Below are 20,197 nucleotides of genomic sequence, written 5' to 3'. Positions count from 1 at the left end.
TCTAATCGGTGAGTGGGTGCAGCCGGATGATATTCGTTTCGCCGGAAAGGTGGATTATTATAATTTCCACGATTATTTTGTCGTACTATAGGGTTTCTTGCATTATTAAAGGATGATCCTCGTGTTAACCTATCCATTCTGGCCTTAAGTTCCTCCATCGCGGTGGTTAATTGCTCCAAATTGTCTCTAGAGCGGAAATCCGGTGATCTCTCGCTTTCCCTAACAGTGCGCATGATCCCACGGGGATGTGCGGTAAGTTCCTCAATTGATTCCTCGCTAATCGCCGCTTCTAACGCATCATCAAATGTAACTGGCTCCCTGGACATGATACGTTGTCGGATTCGAATATCAACGCCGTTTAGGAATTGTACTTTTAATCGTTCGTCTAGTTCCTTTCGCTGAATTCTCTGAATCATTGCCGTTTCAGCGTCATCTGCTCCGGGTTCCGGCGTAATCTCAATCTCCATAGCTAACGCTTGAAGCCTAGCAGCGTACGTTTGTACGTCCTCATCTTTCCTTTGTACGCACGTATAAAATCTATTTAATCGGAACGAAAAGGGCTCTTTGTCGAATCGGGTTAACATTATTCGTTTAAATTCCTCAAAATCATCTACCTCCTTAATTCTACGATCCTTTCGTACAAACTCCCGAGCTATCCCGGTAAGTTTTAACTTGGCCACCGCCAACATTTGCGCTTTGGACCATGCCGCTACTTTCGTGACATCGGCCAATGAATCAAAAAAATCTGTTACTCGGAGACCTCCCGCTTCTCCGGAGAATACTGGCAATAAGGGAATTATTCCTCCCAGACCTCCCAAGGTGATTGGGCTTGGAGTAGGATTTGGATTTGGATTAGGATTAGGGTTTTCTGCCGCAGCCGCTGGTTGTGGATCGCCCTCCATCATGTCTCCTAGTCCTAAATCTATCTCTTATACCTCTTCTAGCAATTCTCCTAATCTACCAGTCCCTAATTCGACTATAATCGCTCCTTTACCTCGAATATCGCTTTTTCCTGCTTTACCGATATCTCGAGAAAGTCGAACCCCACTCCTGAAAAACCAATTTGTGGGTAGCCTGAGGTAGGACGAGGTCGTACCTCTTTTTGATAGGCAACAGTTGGGTGACAACTGCCCACTGGTCAGTGGATGGCTTAGAAAGTGCTTTTTCTATCCCGTACAGTCGGGATTCTTTTGTCAGGTCGAGTGGAGGAAGTGAGAGGGGTCGACGGTAAAGCGTTAACGATACCCGAAATAAAGACGACCTTTTAATAAACAAACAAACATTTATTCAGACAACCTAATCCTATCATACAATGACTAACTACTTGCGCGTTTTTCGAAGGGACCGCGCCGAGAGAGAGTGTACAATATCGGGTCATACCTCGGATGAATTTTCGGTCTATGTCTTGCTTGAAGGGTTACTCGGATCGAAGCTCTTGATCGGGTAGGTATGCGGTCGTATCTCGGGAGCGTCCCAGGGTTCATCGGCGAGGCGGTCGGGTGGCGTCCTGGATCTGGGTAAACGAAATCGACCCCCCTTCCGTGCGGCACCTGGTCTTTATACCCTCGGGTCTCGTGGTCGGGTTTCACCAATCATGGATTTTTTCCAAAAGATGTCCGGGTGATTCAGTTTCGGGTTCCGTTGTGAAAGGAAGTTACTCCGGGGCACAGAAGGATAGATTTCCTCCCAGGGAAAATTTTAACACAAAGAAAAACTGAGAGTTTCGATGTTAATAATAATTGATTGTTTAATATTAAACATTTTATTTTTAATTAACTCGATCTATTTCTCACAAAAGTGGCCTAATTGAAACAGAAGAAAAAAAGTGCTGCTGAAGAGAAAACATGTTGAAGAATCTGAAAAAACATTCCAAAAATGGGTAATAACTCTGCTTCAGCAAAAATACCTTCAAACAATTCTCCAATTATGTTGTGTTGATGTGTTTGTTGCAACAAGTTATGATACTGCTGTGGAAGTAGGTCAAGCAGGACCTGCAATTAACTTGGGGAAGATGATGCCAATAAAGGAGAAGAGGAATAAAAAGAAAAGGTAACTCTCCCTTCATGCTCTCAAGCCATGGCAACAGTTGCAATGCTCAACACCAATTTTTCTGATGAGAACATGGATTATAATATCACTAAGTCTTTTGATTCCATTTGCAATTATGTAAGTTGTACCTGTAAATGTGAGAAGAAACAGACTACCACTACTAATTTCTTTACAAAACTGTAGGCCTAACAGAATAAGAATACTGTAATGAAGTTTTAATATGATTTACAGACCAAGTCAACAATGACTTGGTCTGTAAATCATATTAATTTATTCTCAGATATTAAATGTAGGATGCTAACAAGGAGGTTAGGATTTTTCATCCACCAGTGAGAATGGATGAGTGGTGTGGATGAGTACATAACAGTGTGAGAAAACATGTCTCCTTTGAACATTAAAACATGTCTTCTTTGAACATTTAACTCATTTATTACAAAAACATTAAATGTTTATAATAAACAGGTTAAGAGAAGCTTACAATAATCTTTCAAAATCACTTCAAAAATGTCTCTAGGTTCAGAGGTGTGTGATTTTCCTTCAATGTGTTCCACAGAAAAATAGATGCCCTGGGGCAGTGTTGATCTTGAGTATGGAGCTTAGATGAAGTTAACCAGATGAGCTACTTGGTGGTCTCAGCCAAGAAGATGAAGCAGAAACACAGGCACAAAATAAAAAATTAGAACTTGAGCTATCTTTAAGCAGTTACAGAAGAAGGAAAGCAGGGAGAGAATGCAGGTAAACAACCAGAAGGAAAAAGCCCAGTGTCCCTGATTCTGCAGTTTAGGTAGAATTTTAACAGACTAAAGTTCATAAAACAGAGCTACTAATGTAACATGAATAAATAATAAGAATTCATAATTGGTCATAAAAGTAAAAATTTATTATAAAAAATTAAATTAAAAATACCGCAAACTACTTTTAATACTTTTGAAATAATGAATATATTCAACAAATCATGAATAATCCATGAAAATTATTTATTGATGCTAAATATATAGTGCTGGACTGGATTAATCAGTTTCATCTAATTAAGCAATTAAACCTATTCTATTGAAATTAGTGCCATAAACTTTGTGTTTAAAAACTTTTTAGAAATTAAAAAAACTCCTTAGTTTGTTTTGAGAATAAGAAAAAAATTTAACACTTCCTTTATCTTAAAATGTACTACTCAATACTAATAATATATATGTAAGAAAAGAAAGGCAAGGTGAAAGACTTGTAAAAAAATAGAAATGTTATAAAAGCAACGAATAATAAATAGACAAGTAAACAATTTGTACACTAATCATTACTTCTCTGATGTAAAATAATTTTAAACAGACAATGAAAATTTAAAGACATTGTGCTAAAAGCAATACTGAAATGTAGTTTTCTAACATATGATTAATGTTTTCTATTATTTTGAAACAAACATTTTTATCATAAAAGAAACAATGAATAATAACCATCACTGCAGCATTTCATAATATTTATTGTTTCTATTTATTTTTTTACATCATCTTGCTCAGTTCAATAAAAAAAATTTTAAAAATCCTCTACTTTTGGAATGCATAGTTTTAATTAAAAAATTTCAATACTTTTTTGTTCATTTTTGATATCTAATTGTTTAACTTTAGTTTACTATTTAAAGCTGTTTTATTACATAACTCATTATAAAACAAAGATTAAAAGGTTCATGAAGAAATATATTTTTAAAGATGGACAATATTGAAGACTAAGAAGAAAAAAATTTTTGAAGTTTTCTGAATACCCACTCATGATCACTGGAACAAATTAACACTAGCAGAGTCAACTTTTTTCTTAGTCTCTTCTCTGCTCAACTTATGTAAATTGTTTAAAAGTTACTTTGGCATTGAATATTCTTGTGGATTGGATTGCGAAAGCCATATAGAAAATATCTCAGATTTAACGAATTAACAAAAATTCTTGGAAAGTACAGACTTCAGGAATATAAAATTAAAAATTTTTCATATGATTAATCTACACTAACATACAGTAAAACCTGCTAATGTGACCACCTGTGTAACATGACCACTTTGAGCTGGTCCCATCAGTGGTTATAATAGGTTTCACTGTATATATTATATACATATTAGTATGGATTGGATATCTACACGTACAGTACATATATATATATATACTTTTTTTTTTATTAATGTGTTCAAAAATATCAAAAATATACTTTTTTAGCAAAATTTTAAATTAGACATACCTGACCACAACTGAGGAAGATAATGAAATTCTCCTCCCAAATTAACAGCATTAATTAATTCTTCCATCACTGATGGTTCTGGTGTATAAATCTAAGATTTTTAGATTTACTTTATTGAGTTTATATTGAATGATGATGTAAATTTAATAGAAAAATATTACTTACATTGGGTACATATTTATTATAGTTTTCAAACAAAATATCAATATTCTCAGTATGACATAATAATTGAAAGAACAGTCTACTATAAATAAAGTACACATGTAATTTCTGTAAACAAACAAATAATTAATTTTAAAGTTATCATACCAACACTTACTAAAAAATAGATTCTTTATATGCATCCCCAATAAGAATATAATTATTTCCATGTTGCAGTAGGTCATGAACTCTATATGCTAGTTCTTTATCAACTAGATGATAGCAGCACTAAAATAAAAAAATAAAAAACAACTTACAATAGTTTATTAAATTACAATTTTTTAATACTTATATACTTAATAAAAAACTTACCACATCCATGGCTGTAACAAAAAAATATACTGAAAAAAAGAAAAATATAATTTTCTATTAACAATATAGTTTTTTAACAAAATATATTGCTACTTTCATTACATTTGTTTCATATTAAATCTTAAACCAAATTAATTTAAATGAAAATATAAATTTAGTGATCTGTAATAAATTACCACAATATTTTAAAAAAAATCACAGGACTGAATAAAATTTAAAATAATAACTTATAACATCAAACTATTTGTTTAGAAAATAAAAAATATTTTTAAATAGACAATTAGACAATATATGTAAAATTTGAATTTTTTTCAATTCACAAATTTAAAATTTTTCTATAGTTTAAGAATAAAATTTGAAGTTACAGTTCTTCTTCACTGCTTATTTGTTAAACAAAGTGATTAAAATAAAATATTTGATTTAAACTATTTAATAATTTATGAAAATATATTTTGATATACTATTTAAACATATATAACACATTGACAAAAGACTTATGCACCAAGAAGGCAGCAATGGAATTGAGTGAAAGTTTATTAGCATGAACATAATAATGATAGTAATAAGTGATTACAATATCACAGCAGAGGAACAATTTTACATGAAACAATGGTACAATTTTAAACAAATCTTTTAATACCTTGTAGAACCTTCTCTTTCCTGGATACGTGTGTCCATAAAATCAGCCATGGAGGCATAAAGACACAGATTTGCCCATAATTGCTTCTCTAGATTCCTTACATTAGTATTTGAATGAAGTTGGTATCCCATCTGGTCCCAAAATTCCTCAACGGGCAACAAAACTGAATACCAGGCAGGCCAAGGAAGGTGCAGATGTGATGGAGACATTTGTGATAATCCCTAGCTGTGTTAATCTTGCTGAAAAGTGACTGCAGATCTGCCATGAAAGGAAACATGAGGGTGCAAATCAATGTGCCTTGTACTATTACTGGAGATAACAAACTCAAACAAGATGGCTCCCTAGACCAGCATGCCAGCAAAGAGAGCAGTGTGTCATTCAACAGTAAGAGTAGGATTAAAGCACTCCTCCAAAGTGGTCCACTAACACATTAATAATTGACTCCCAAACAGAACAAGGACTTATTGCTGAAGATGATAGATATGCTTCAGTCCTTTGCAGTACATGCTTCTTTGTCATGGCACTATTGCAAACAAAGCTGATGTTAACAAGGTACTAATGGCAGGTCATGTAGTGGTTGCATGCATGAAAATTTATGTCAATAGTACATGAAGAAACATGGTTCTGTAGAAGGCCTGTCTCTGGATGGTGAACAAAGACACCATTGCAATTGTTCATGCTTGTCTTAAGATCAGACAATTGTTTCACCTGGGGAATCTAGATCCTGTATGCTGTATTTGTTTACCCTGACATATTCACTGCCCAACTCCTCCACACAGTAAAATCAGAAAAGCCCAGAAGGCAGTCAATTTGGGGAAACAGCATCCTGCTTCCCTCAGCCAGATAATGTGGCCTTTTTCAAATTCATCAGCTCTACAAAATGTCTTTGACTGCATCATACATGCATACTTGATGATTGAAGACCTTCAAACTATAGGCACACAGAAAATTCTGAACACAGTGAGCGTAAGCTTTCTTATAGAATACTAGAGTAAAATTACATAAAAAAATCAAACCTAATAAATGTTGTTAATCAAATGAAACAGCTGAATTCTTAAATTAATTAATTAATGGGCTATTATAGGGATATTAAGGTAGCAATTTTAAAGCACTCTAGTGGTATTACTTGATATACAATCAACTATAACTGTGATCATTTACAAACGTGTCTGATACAAAGCTGCATGCCAAGTTTTGCAATAATCAGACAACTTTATCTGGATGTATAACTTTTTGTCAGTGTGTGTGTGTGTGTGTTTTTGATTGAGAATCATTCAAATATTGAACTATAGTTTAATATTTAAATTTTTCTGATAAGATATTTTATAATTATTAATAGATCTATGATATAAAAAAAAAATACATAAAACACATAAACTTAACTTTTTTTTATAATTATCCCAATTTCCAGATTGTTATAAAAATTTTCTGTTTACTTTATATATAAATTTTTATACATACAGTCAAACTTTGGTTTTCAACTGATTCACTTTTTGAACAATTCAAATTCAGTTCACGAACAGAATTTTGAACTCATAATTGTACCAGCTGCCATATGATAACTCAGTTGCCAAATAAGGTATTTTGCAAGAGCCAGCCACAGATTAGAAAGACACAGACAGTCAACTCCCTATACTTCCTATGTTAAAGGAAGTTGACGGCTCAATCAATGACAGGACTACTGATTCAGAAGTTATAGGCACTGAAATAACCTCACATCATTAGAGATCATGACACAAATCACCAATATGTCGACATTGCTATTTAAATTACATTTCAATGTGCATGCAGAAAAAAATATTACTTCTGTTTTTCAGTATGTACCACAGTTGAATTTAAATCAAACTGATTAATAAAAATTATTTTAAAAATATTTCAATTAATGCAAAAATTAATTAAAATGGTCAAGGACTATAAATATATAGATATTCATAATATAAAAGCAACAATAAATGTCTTTATATCTTGTCCTTCTCACAACCTTAGGAACAAAACAGTCTTTACGGGTGGAGTCAACCTTTTTTCTTTGAGACTTCTTGTCCACCTCATTATGTCGAAACGTTAAAATACAATTCCAGGTGGAAACACCAATTCAGAAATATTCTTTAAAAAATATAGACTGTTTTGTTCCTGAGGTTATAAGAAAGGACAAGATGCAAACATTTATTGTTACTTCTATATTGTGAATATTTATATAATAAAAACCTTGTTAACTGACATTCATGTAATAAATGACATCCAAGAATTCATNTTACACTTTAAACATAATTTATGTGGTTTTTATTATTTTCATTTAGTGATTTGTTTCATAAATATCATAATAATCAGCATATAATATTCTAAAATTCATTAATTAAGAATAAAATTACTTTAACCAGTTCCCATCGAGCTTCAGAATTCTCTTTCAAGAATGGAGAAATAGAAATTAATGAGTTGTAAGTTTCTACATTTGCTAAAGTAAAAAAAAAAGGTCAAATTTAATTTGTTTATAAATACATTCAATAAAAAAATTGTTATTACTTACGACATAGATTTTTCTCTCTCATTTCTTCATACAAACTGTAAGCTCGATTTGCTTGATAATACTAAAAAATTGTAAAATATATAATTTATTTTATATATTAATATCCTCTTATGGAAAAATTTCAGTTTTAGAACAAGTCAGTTTTCAAAAACTTTTAGGAATTAATTATGTTTGAAAACCAAGGTTTGACTGTATATAAAAAATTTACAATGATAATAGCAATAAACATTTATATCATATTTAAAGTACTAAAATTATCCATTGATACCATCTTTTGGATGACAAATTTCAAATTCTTTTCCTTCAATATATTCCATTATTTCATAAAGTATAGGACTAGGTGGGCCTTCTGTAATTAAAAAAAATTGTAGAGTTTTATTTGTTTTATTGCTTTGACATTATGAATTTATTTAAAAATAATATTCTCAAAAATTTTAATTATTATTGTTAAATTAATATCAGTGTATACTTACTTTCTTTGCAAAATATTGTCAACATATAATACCAAGTTCCAAGACTAGGAACTGAAAAAAATTCAAAATTATAATAATTTTTAAGTAATACAGAAATATTTGACCAAAAATGTAATTTTACTTTTAGTTAAGATATGTTTATATAAATTTTACAATAAAACATAACAAATAATTAAATATATATTTTTAAAAAATATATGTTAAAAGGTGAAAAACTAATTAATTAAATAAATTATTAAAAAGCTGATTATTGTTCAACTAAAAATAATAATTTCTTAACTCACTCCTACAGTTATATTAAACAAAAATGTTCATTAAAAAGTCTATTTTCATTACCTATATTGAGATGTTTCATTTCTGTCAAAACTTCAAGACTCAAAGATTTTGCATTTTGTATTCTCCCAAACCTACTAATAACATCCAAAACAGCATTCATAGTACATAAATTTGGCATTAATCCTTCTTTAGCCATTTCAAATAACAGTTGCTGTTCAAAGTAAATTTTACACTTGTTTTTAAAGACTTAAAAATTTTATAATAAAAGCTATATAAATACAAAAAAATTAATAAGAAATATATTTTGAAATAATTGCATGCTTGAATGTTTAAAAATATAACAGTTTTAATAACTAAGAAGTTAAGGATTACTTTAAGCACAATTTTGGGTGTCTCTCTTTTCAAGTGCATTCTATTTAAATTTTTATTAAAACAACAAAAAGAACTATGTTCGATTTTACATAATGATACAATTATTAATGTCCAATGAGAATGATGGATTCTTAAGTTAATACCAGATGCATATCATTTTCATGTTGTTCTTATAGTTTTAAGTAATGTTAAAAACCTAAAAAATTAGANGGGTTATAGGGATTCAATATTGATATCAACATACCACACTTCTAAATAAAAAATTATTAACAAAAACAATATAACAATAAATAAATAGATAATACAATGTGTTATAAGTAACACCATATGTGGAAAAAGAAAGATAACAAATTAAGTTAATAAAAACAAACAGACTTTGGTTATTATATTAAAAATAATATCATCTTTCACATAAAAATATAGTAAATAAAAGTAGAAAGATTGTTACAGATCTTAATTTTTGGCAAAAGAAAAAAAAAATGTGAAATTATTTAGTAATCCATTACAATCTAATAGCCAAAAATATGTATTTATATATTATTTATTTATTAGAATATGTTTAAGATAAAAACATTCAAAATCTATTAATTCTTTCTCTTATCTATCATTTCATTATTTTTTTTTAATCCTACAAATAAGCAATTTTTAGCTCTGCAAATATGTGAAATGTGTGAATATAGAGCTTCTATCATATGCTTATTTCCTGTAGCATTTATTGTATATTTCAAAGTATTATTTGTAAAAAATGTTATTAGTTTTCTGGCCATACAAAAAACTTGATAAACAAAATAACAAGATACGTAACATCAGAAATCTTAATTTGTCATTTATTAATAAAACCAAAGTATTTTATAAAAAACTAAATGAAATGAAAATAAAAAATAAATATTTCTACAAGAAATTTACAAGTATTAATTGCAAATCAAAATTATTGTAAGAACTACTACTATTCAGCTACACAGAATATTGATTTTGTACTGGATTTGAATTTATTTTGTACCATATATTAAAAAATTTTATCAAATAAAGATTTTTTGCATACCTTGCAAAGACCTTGAATAAACGCACAGTATGCTTTTGCATCTTTTTCTTTCATGTCATTAAATATTTGTTCAGCTAAATTATCTTGTCTATTAAATAAAAATCAATGATAAACAATGCTAATATACACAAAGTATTTTCTACAAAAAAAATTAAATTGTAAACTGGTAAATATTTATATTATTTTCCAAAAATTTTTCTTTCAATTTTTAAAAGAATATATATTATTAACCTCCATAATCTTCTAGTTTCAGAATCACCTTTACGCTGCAGCCATTGAGACTAAATCAAAAAAATTTTAAATAATTTTAGATTCTAACAGATAATGATATGTCAATCTGTACTTTATTATTCAAATATTCTTAAATAAAAAAACAATAATATTTTTCATAACAATAAAATAATTTTAAAATATATCAATAATATCATGCTGATAACTAAATAGCCAAGATAGCAAAGACATCAGCCTGCTGCTCTGGGTACCCAGGTTCAAGTCTAGATCAGTTTAGAAATTTTCATAAAAGGATTAATATGGATATGTCACATTTTCTCTCTCATCACCATGTACTCACCCCCAATGCAGGTCTGACTGAATCTGTGATGACTTGCAAAGAAAAAAAAAAAAAGACCTAAAGAATTTTGCAAACAAATTTTCATAATAAAAACTTACATCCATGCTGTGTAATTATTAATGTACAATGAAACTCTTTCAAGCAACCACCTCTCATAAAGATGACTTTTGCTTGGAACCATTGGGTGGTTGCAAAGTAGGGTTTTACTGTATTTTTAATAAATTTTAATTTAAAATTAATTTAAATTGTCTGATATTTTAATATTGAAACATTTTAGTTTTATTATGATTTACAAATTAAAACTAAATTTTAAAAAAATCTTAAAACAAAGCAAAAGAAAAGAAAAGAAAGCAAATTATCCAAACTATTATTAATATACAATATTTTATATCTCAATAGAGCTAATAAAAAACATATAATAGAAATATAAATAAAAAAGTTATATTGCTTACTTCTAAATATTCTTCAGGTGGTGGTTCTTGTCCATTGAAAAAGCAAAGTAACTCCAATAATAACTGTTCAGATTCTTGACTAATTTCTATACCTAATACAAATTAAAATTTGACTATTGAAATTATTAAATTAAAATTTAAAAAAAACCGTGACTAACCTTTTGTTTTTAGATTATTATATATAGTAATTGAATTGTTCACTTCATACTGTTTAATACAATTAATCAACATTATTTCTGTAACTTCAGTATCTTCAGTTATTTTTTCAGGAGCTATAAATGCCTGATAACAGAATGTAAACAGAAATTAATTTAAGAGAGAAGTTTTGTTATAATTAAATAAAAAATCAATATATATATNTCTATAATATTTATATCAGTATGTGTATGAATATATATATATATATATATTGATAATATATATATATATATATATACAGTGGAACCTTGCTTAATGAGCACCTCTCATAATGAGTAATTTGCATAACAAACAAATGAACAAAACAAATTGTAAAAAAATTACTCGCTTAATGAGCAACGTTTTGCATGAGTGACAAGGAAAGGGGAAGTCCTGGATTGTGTGCATGCTCCATCAGTCTCTGTTTAGCACTCGTTCTGCTAGCACCTTAGTGTGAGAAACCGTGGGCCAAGGGTTAATCCCTCTTGACCTCTTACTCAGCAACAGTCTGCAAGGACCACTCACCTTGTCGCTCCGGATGGCTGTTTCGAGTGGTGAGGGAGGGGAGAAAGTCGGCAGGCATCCTTTCAATGACAGGAGTCAAGTTTAACAAATAAACAAAGCATTTATTGAATAACTAATCTAAATTACATGAGGCAGAAACAAAATTATTAAGGTTAAATGCAGTTAATCTACTTCTATTTACATAAACTGGCGATTAATCTTGTGTCGCTGACCTACCAGCGAGAGAGAGAGCTTATACAAGTTCTAAAGTCCCTAAATACGTCTCAGAATAATGGAGAGTTGGCAAACATCGTCTGTATGGAAGAGGTGGAAACTTCGGTGTCTTCTCCGACAGGATCACAGTCCTAGGCATAGAGATTGATGAGCACAAGTACAAAAAATAACTTCTGTGTGCGGACGCACACTGAGTTCCAGGAGAACGAGCTTTTATACATTTTTCGTGGGAAAGGAGTCACATGATCACCATATGTTGACATAAACGGTGCATTCTTGACACCTATGTGTCAACTTTCCCAGCTAATTGTGATAACAAACAGTGACCTCCGATATAATTCTCACCAGGAGTGTTTTTTTCTATCAGAGTTGTTTACAATTCTTTTTTTCCAACAACTGCATAAAAATCGCAGATTTCACATTAGTGTCGCTTGTGATCACACATTTTTCCAAACTTTTATTCACATATATTACCTATAAACATCAACAACCATAGCCCATTATATAATAAACATGTTAGACAATATGCCAAATTCTTGGGCTAGGTAAAGGCTAATATTAGAAATTAATTAATTTGACTACAGGTAGGCAGTTATGCTGCCATCTCATATTAAATTTAATAAATTTAATATGAGATGGCAGCATAACTACGTACCTCTAGTTAATTAATTTCTAATATTTAATTATAGCTTTTACATAACCGAATAATTTAGCATATCGTTTGGCATGTTTATCAGACATATTATCTGTAATTTTTTTATTTTCTGTTAGTTGAATTCACATTTCAGGTTGGTTCATTGTGTTAGAAGAAATGATAATGATGAGTCATGCTCCTTAACAATGTATATTGTATAATTTTCTTTGAATAAACATTATGCATAAAATATTTGAGTATTTTTTCAGCATGAAATGCATTATTATACTTTACATTAATTTATATGGGAAAAATTGTTTCACTTAATTAACAAGTGTTTTGCTTTACGAGTAAGATTCTGGAATGAACTATGCTTGTTAAACAAGGTTCCATTGTATATGTAAGTGGTCTATTTAAATTAAGAATTTACCTCAATAACAGGTTGTGCTGGATTATTTTCAAAAGAATCTGGATATTTTTCAAGAAAAAATCGTGCAGCTTTCTTTCCAGATTCTTTAGCTAATGCATAAGTTCTCTAAATAAAGAAATTATTTAATAAACTTTTATAAAAGTAACATAAAACTTTTCAATTAGAAAGAGAAAGAGATAGATGAATTAAATGATCTGTTCACTAACTTTAGATACATTGCTGACTGGAATTAAAAATGGATCATCATGATATTTATAATGTGGTGCAGTATAATCCTGAAATAAAAATCAAAAGATCTATATAACATAAATGTAAAACATTAGCTAAAAATAAAATAAAAAGCATCTTACTCTTCCAACAGTTGATGCAAGTGCTTTTAATATATCAGTTGGTCCCCTTAAACAAAAAATGTTATTTAAATACAAATTAAAGGTTGCTGAAACTTTAGTATCATACATCAACTTATTTATTTCATAGAATTGTTTTTGAGAATAATTGATAAAATAATGTGAAATATGAACTAACATTTATTAACTAACAGATATAACAGACATTTTTTACAAATTCATAAAATATTAATATTATTCATTAAGTTTTCTTGACATTTAATACCCTCTGTTTTCTTTTTTAGTCCGATTTAATAATATATTTCGATTTTAAAAAAATTTAAATTATGCGTTTGTTTTATCAATAAGTTTTAATTGAGTTTCATGCTATCAAGTTTCTAAACAAGACTGGTCAAGTCTATCTGATAACACGCTCCACAAAAAGCGANGTTATATCTATGTTTACGAAAATTATTATTATTAGTATGAATAATTATTTATTATGACATTGTCACAATGCCAGGCTGCAATTTTTAATCATATTTTTAATTTATTTAACTTAAAATATATGTTCTCCACCTCAAATTAGTAGTCTTGCCCCTGTACATCATACTTTTCCTGATAACAACAGTCATGCCAATCATGTAACTCCATTCAGGGGAAAATTTATGAATTCAATTCACATGATTTTTGGTCTAGACCAGAAGTTTGTAGCGGAACCTCCTGCTCCTAAGCTTTCAATATCTGGTCTTGACTTTCATCTATCTAACACCATTCTCAAGATTAAGGAAGGACAGTGGGAATTTTTAGGTCTACAATTTTTTTAAATTGCAGCCCAATAATGAGTAAAATTGTCATTACATAAGACCATACTTGAGATTTGATACACAACTATCCTCTTTCTCCACCTGAACCTTCAACTACCAAAATTTAATAGCATCAATGACTTTAATACACAAACCTTTATACCTTTATAATTTTTGCCAAAAATTATAAAAGTATTAAGGCTGATCATTTTAAAGACTTGGATACCCAAAGACATCATGATTACAAAATCTAATGCAATGAACTGAAATGACAATTGTTCAGAATGACTAATGATAGACAAGCATAAGCCAATGTGATTGCCAATGTCCATTGAAAATGTAGCAATATAAAAAAACATATAAGACTATTATAATATATTGTATGAATTTTTATAATATATGTTGATTTACATTTAATTCTGACAAGTATATTTCATCATTTTACAAAAGACCTATAATTATGTTTTAATGTTTTTTCCAGTTGGCTTTTTTGACTTCCAGTTCTGAAGAAGACCCACAGGTTTTTTGAAAAATTTATACAATTTGATTTGTATAAAAACAATAAGCAAACATTTGTTGACAGTATGATATAATTAACAAATCACAAACATCAATTAATTTCTGCTGGGAGTCTCAACATTTATTCTCCAAAAGAACTCTCAAATCTCTCCAATTCATTCATACACTTTCCATTCCAAAATCCCAATTGGGAGACAATGTTCTTGAACAACTCTTGTATTTTGTGCAGTATGTTATAGAGAATGAAATTCATCAAATAATAGCTTATTATATAGATGTTTAATATTGTATTTTGATTTTACATAATACATATATTGCATTTGTGCTATCAAATGGAAATTAAAAAGGAATTATATTAGTTGGAGTACAAGATTTAAAAAATATATAAAATAGCCTTCATGATGTAATTTATAGATTACCTGTATAGTCTAATACATAATACTCAATTAGAATATTTTTTATAGAAGATTAAAAATAATGTTGAGTATGTTTTTGTTATTTCTATTTTCCTGAAATCTTATATCAATTTTTTGTTAAAAAATTAGTTTGGTTTTTTTAAATGCTATCATTCTTCCTTCCCACATAATATATCAGTATTTTAATACTATTAGAGAATTAAAAAAAAGAGAAATTTAATACATAAAGCCTTTAAAATCATATTTTATAAAATTTTTTTTAAATAAAGACATTTTATTAAAAGATAAATAATGATTATTTATATCCATAAAAATTTGATTACTTAAAGCAAAATTAAAGTAACTGTAGTGAAGATAAACTAGGTATTTTCTAGGAAAATCAAACAGCTCAACAACATAGAAAACTAAAACTGTGTGTAAAAAGGGTTTAAAACTGATCTAAATCCAAAATAAAACATCGTTATAGAAATTGACAGCAAGCAGAAAGTTGAATGACATGTAGCATGCAACTAGCTTACAATTGGCAATCAGTCCATAAACTTTACAAGGCAAACTTTGGTCTTGAATATCTCAGAACATAGACTGAATTTCAAAATTCTGGGTTTGTCACAATATTAACTTGCATTGCTGAACCGTACGTTTCTAAAAAATCATGTTGAGTGATCATGCAGTTGCTTTAAACTTCAATCACAGATGAAGTATTTTCTTATGCAAAGCTCTGCTTATGCTCCATTCAGTTATTATATTATAAAAAAACAAATTTATAACTAAAATTTATATACAAAATATAGTTTTATATATTATCAAGAAAATTAAAATTATTATTGTGAATATGGCATTAATTACGGATTTATATTTAATTATATGCATATTTGTAATTAATTATAGTATAGTTTTTTTAAATTTAATGACATTAAATTAAAAAGAAAAAAAAAACATTATTTTTTCAAATGTACTCAATTATGACAGATTTTTACTATTTATAATTGATCTACCTGATATTCAATTTCTAAAAATGTTCATTATTAGTTAATTATTGAATCAATTTTGCAATATTTTGTATTTTTATTGTTTAAAAAAGTTATGAAAAGTTTGAATTGACAATTTACCTTTCTATTCTTTCTGGTATAATTATATCATCTGGAATTAAAAAACTTCACTCAGAAAACTTGCAAATTATTTTCAAAATAAATGATTTGTACTCAAATCTTTATATATTCATAAAATTTTAAAAAATACCATATTTGAATCATGTTCAAAATATGTATTTGATTTTAAATAAAGTATTTAATTTAAAATTGAATACATTTTTGAAAGCTTGATTCAACTTTCATTCTGTTTAGAATTTTATATATTAATAAGTACTTTAAGAACAAAATAGAAGAAAAGACAAATGCAATCATCAAAACTTTTATTCACAAACCTGAAACAGCAACATTATTTTCTTTATTGGTAGTTAATGAACTGCATCTTCTAGTATTTTGAATTCTAGAAAAATATTTTAATAGAAATATATAAACTTCTCTTTTGTAGTAAAATTTATCAATCGCTATTTGAAATAATTAAATTAAATTTATAATCATTAGAGTATCTTATAAGATAAATGTAATACAAGTTTAGAATTTAATTGTTCCATAAATTGAAAATATTTTCTAATTATGTATAGAGCCATCTGTAAATGTTATCATGCTAAAATTCCTTATTTTTAACCTCTTTCTCTCTCCCATGTCACTCACCACATTAGGACAAATGATGTTACACTGGTAGTTATTATCCCCAAGAAAGCCTTTGTATTATTACAACATAAATATACTGTATTAGTTATATAATGGATAACAACATATAATGATTTATTTAACTTTTATCAAAGATAAAACACTACATAAAATAGCATTTTAATAAACATTTTATTTCTGCTGCAAGTTACTAGCAAGAATAATTACATTTATAAAAAATAAATTGATGCACTTAAATTTAGAAACGCAAAGTTCTTTCATTCCTATAGGCTTATGAGATGTTCTTCAATTGACACAATCAGTATATTGAAGACATATGTGCTCATAGAAATGTCTTGTTCTGTTATATCTATATCATCAATATCCATCCATTCAGAATCTTCTGCATTATAAATGCAAACCAATGATTCACATTATCTCATAGTAGCAATTCTCACAGACTTTACTTTCTCTGTAAATTATTCAGTACTTACATATCAGTGCTATGTTGTTTGTGAGCAACAAAGCTCTTAACAGAACTGTGGTAAATTTCACAATGTGTACATACTCTATAAAGGATGGTTTTGATGATAGAACAACAATATAAGTCATATGCAACATATTTAAATTTTCTACAACTTTGCAGTAAGATGTTATTCAATGTTTTCCTAACAAACTAAGGGAAAATTCTGTCATGTTTAGAATTTGCTTCCAGTAATTGAAGACCATTCGTACTATATACTAAGCTAATTGGAGTAGGCAGAAAGTAATTTTGGCATAACAAGTAAGTGCACATGTCTGCAGGGAGAGCAGCAAATCTCTTCTTTGCATTTTACTATCTGAACCAAGTATTGCAATTCTCTCACCTGAAATGATTGCCAGACTGGTGATTTCATGCTTCCTTCGACATGCAATTGCTTCTTGGCTCAATGTATCTGGCAATTACTGGGTATTGTCAATTATTCAATTATAATATCAGACCAAACTTCTGCTGTATCTTTTGTCAAAAAGCAGTTTTGAAGAAATGTTCCAAGTCTTCATTAATTGTATTCCCTTTCTTATCAAAATGTCTACAATAATGTTTGTGAAGGAGAATTCTCCTGTAAGCTCCCAAGAAAAAATGCCATTCTTCTCTCTACTCTGTTAAATGCCGACATGCTCAGAGCATTTTTGGCAATAAACAGAGTATCAAGATTGTGTTCTTGAAAGATAGATTGGCTACCATCTCTTATCTGATTAAAATTAATTAATAACCTGGAACTTAATGCCTAACTCTAGTACCTCAGATTCCTGCATATATTACTTTTGAGTATTGTGGATTTTCATCTGGTCCTCCATCCACTATGATAATCACTGCTAGCTTCTTGCTGCCATTTGTTATTGTGTATTTGGCAAACTCATCATTTCTATGTCTTGTGCATGTATAATGGCAGTAGATGAATCTTGTTTTCCACTGAGAAGTGCAATAAAAGTAGGGCCTGAATATATAGGTTTTCCATATCATCTGTCTTTATTGAAGTAGCTGTATACACTGATGGAAATAGTTTCTGTATTTTTTGCAACAATCTAATCATGATCAGGCAACTTAATTCTGTTTTCCAAATACATCAAAAGTGATGGTTGTTTGTTGCTACAGGAAATCCTATTGGAACTCTGGCCTTATTTAACGCAGGAAAAATACCTTAGCAGGTTCAAAACAAAAAACTAAAATGGTTCTTTGTGATAAATTATCGATGCTTTTACAAACTCTCCATCAGGATGCTTTGAATGCAAGTCTGGTTGAGATTTGACTGCTTTACTGGCACTGTTACATCATGCTTCTTACCTTCACCTGAGGAGGACTGTGATAGATAGAACAAGGAAACTCTGATTTGGCTAACTTTAATTACCATTCAATCCAACTCACAGATCAATTTGCCAGGTGTCTTAACTGCACTTATTATATCATTCAGTGGCATAGTATAGTGGGGGCGGCAGGGGCGGCACTTTTAGGGGGCAGCAAAATTTCACAATAAATAATAATATCTTGTAAAAATTTGAACCACTTCATTTCATATTTTTGTCGCACCTAGGATTCGGACATTGAAATGAGCATGGAATTTTTCATTACTTATTCTGTGATAAAACTAAATTTTAGTCCTTTAAGGGGGCGGCGAAATTTTCCTCTGCCCCGGGCAGCTGACATCCACGCTACTCCACTGATATCATTCCTTCTTTTATTATTTGCAGCACAAATAAAAGTTGCAACTTGATTAACAGTAAATGTAAAGCATTATGTCAAAAGGATCATTTCTCTCTCCTCTCTCCTCTCCCATTTCACATTGTAAATCCTCTCCCTCTCTTTTTGACAGACAGACGGCCAAGCAGTTAAGGCCTACCACTCTGGACAAACCAGGATCAAATCCGGACGTAATTAGGGACTTAGTCAAACCCAAAACAGACTTACTAAAAATGCCCTCTTAGTGCTTACAGGGCAAAAAGAGACGGGGAAAAACACTCTCCCATGAAATGTGACATTATTTATGGGCAGCTCCTATGCTATAAAGTCATTTTATGTACATTATAAATTAAATTGGCGTTCTTTAATGTATATTCATTGATTAATTTTATATTTCTAATTGGTTAATGTTCAGGGTCGGAGACCATCATGGCGGCTCTTCCTGTTTTAGCCTCGAAACCGGACCGCTTTGGAGACGACGTGTCACGTGACGACGCGAGCGAACGGCGGCGGCTGCTGCGCCGCGATAAACGGGGAAAACCGACGCGCGGGTTAACGTCCATATACGTAGACTCATGGCGGCTCATCTCTGATTCCGCAAAAAGAAAAGGAAACAGTGGGGACGCACGTTCTAACCTAACCTAACCTATTCTGATAAATTATCATAATTATTACCAATTATATTATTAGAATAGGTTAGGTTAGGTTAGAACGTGCGTCCCCACTGTTTGCTTTTGTTTGCTGGAATCAGCGCCGGCGCTGCCGCGGCGCAGCAGCCGCCGCCGTTCGCTCGCGTCGTCACGTGACACGTCGTCTCCAAAGCGGTCCGGTTTCGAGGTTAAAATAGGAAGAGCCGCCATGATGGTCTATGACCCTGGACATTAACCTTCTAATTTTATGAAACAGGGATTGCAGAGTGCTAATTAAGAAACTTTTATCTCTGAGGAGATAAAATCATGCCTTCTTTTAATTCATAAAAATTGTCTGTCACTTACCCTAATTTATTTACAATTCTAACAGGAAATCTTTTCAGAAACTGTAACGAACACACACATGCATTGGATGTCGCCATCTTATGTTTTCAATTTACAGTG

General features: G+C 30.0%; 1 protein-coding gene across 1 annotated transcript in view; it reads right to left on the bottom strand.

Moving 5' to 3' along the window:
* The window catches only part of LOC111641670 (protein PTCD3 homolog, mitochondrial-like), a gene marked incomplete at its 3' end in the record, with an annotated part of 29,788 nt that extends 9,591 nt beyond the window's left edge, over positions 1 to 20,197 (bottom strand). Inside the window, exons 1-17 of the mRNA XM_023387874.1 lie at positions 20,099 to 20,197; positions 16,594 to 16,658; positions 16,280 to 16,310; positions 13,454 to 13,499; positions 13,310 to 13,378; positions 13,104 to 13,208; positions 11,283 to 11,406; positions 11,125 to 11,216; positions 10,333 to 10,382; positions 10,102 to 10,189; positions 8,748 to 8,919; positions 8,412 to 8,462; positions 8,207 to 8,287; positions 4,775 to 4,803; positions 4,581 to 4,690; positions 4,427 to 4,505; positions 4,262 to 4,352 (exon numbers count right to left, since the gene is read on the bottom strand). Coding sequence (XP_023243642.1) covers positions 4,262 to 4,352; positions 4,427 to 4,505; positions 4,581 to 4,690; positions 4,775 to 4,803; positions 8,207 to 8,287; positions 8,412 to 8,462; positions 8,748 to 8,919; positions 10,102 to 10,189; positions 10,333 to 10,382; positions 11,125 to 11,216; positions 11,283 to 11,406; positions 13,104 to 13,208; positions 13,310 to 13,378; positions 13,454 to 13,499; positions 16,280 to 16,310; positions 16,594 to 16,658; positions 20,099 to 20,175 — 1,360 coding nt within the window. The remainder of the gene's footprint in view (positions 1 to 4,261; positions 4,353 to 4,426; positions 4,506 to 4,580; positions 4,691 to 4,774; positions 4,804 to 8,206; positions 8,288 to 8,411; positions 8,463 to 8,747; positions 8,920 to 10,101; positions 10,190 to 10,332; positions 10,383 to 11,124; positions 11,217 to 11,282; positions 11,407 to 13,103; positions 13,209 to 13,309; positions 13,379 to 13,453; positions 13,500 to 16,279; positions 16,311 to 16,593; positions 16,659 to 20,098) is intronic.

The sequence above is a fragment of the Centruroides sculpturatus genome, unplaced genomic scaffold, assembly GCF_000671375.1.
Source record: "Centruroides sculpturatus isolate CEXI.00-Female unplaced genomic scaffold, Cexi_2.0 scaffold1512, whole genome shotgun sequence".
NCBI classification, from domain to species: Eukaryota; Metazoa; Arthropoda; class Arachnida; order Scorpiones; family Buthidae; genus Centruroides; species Centruroides sculpturatus.
This window is presented reverse-complemented; position numbering and strand designations above follow the sequence as displayed.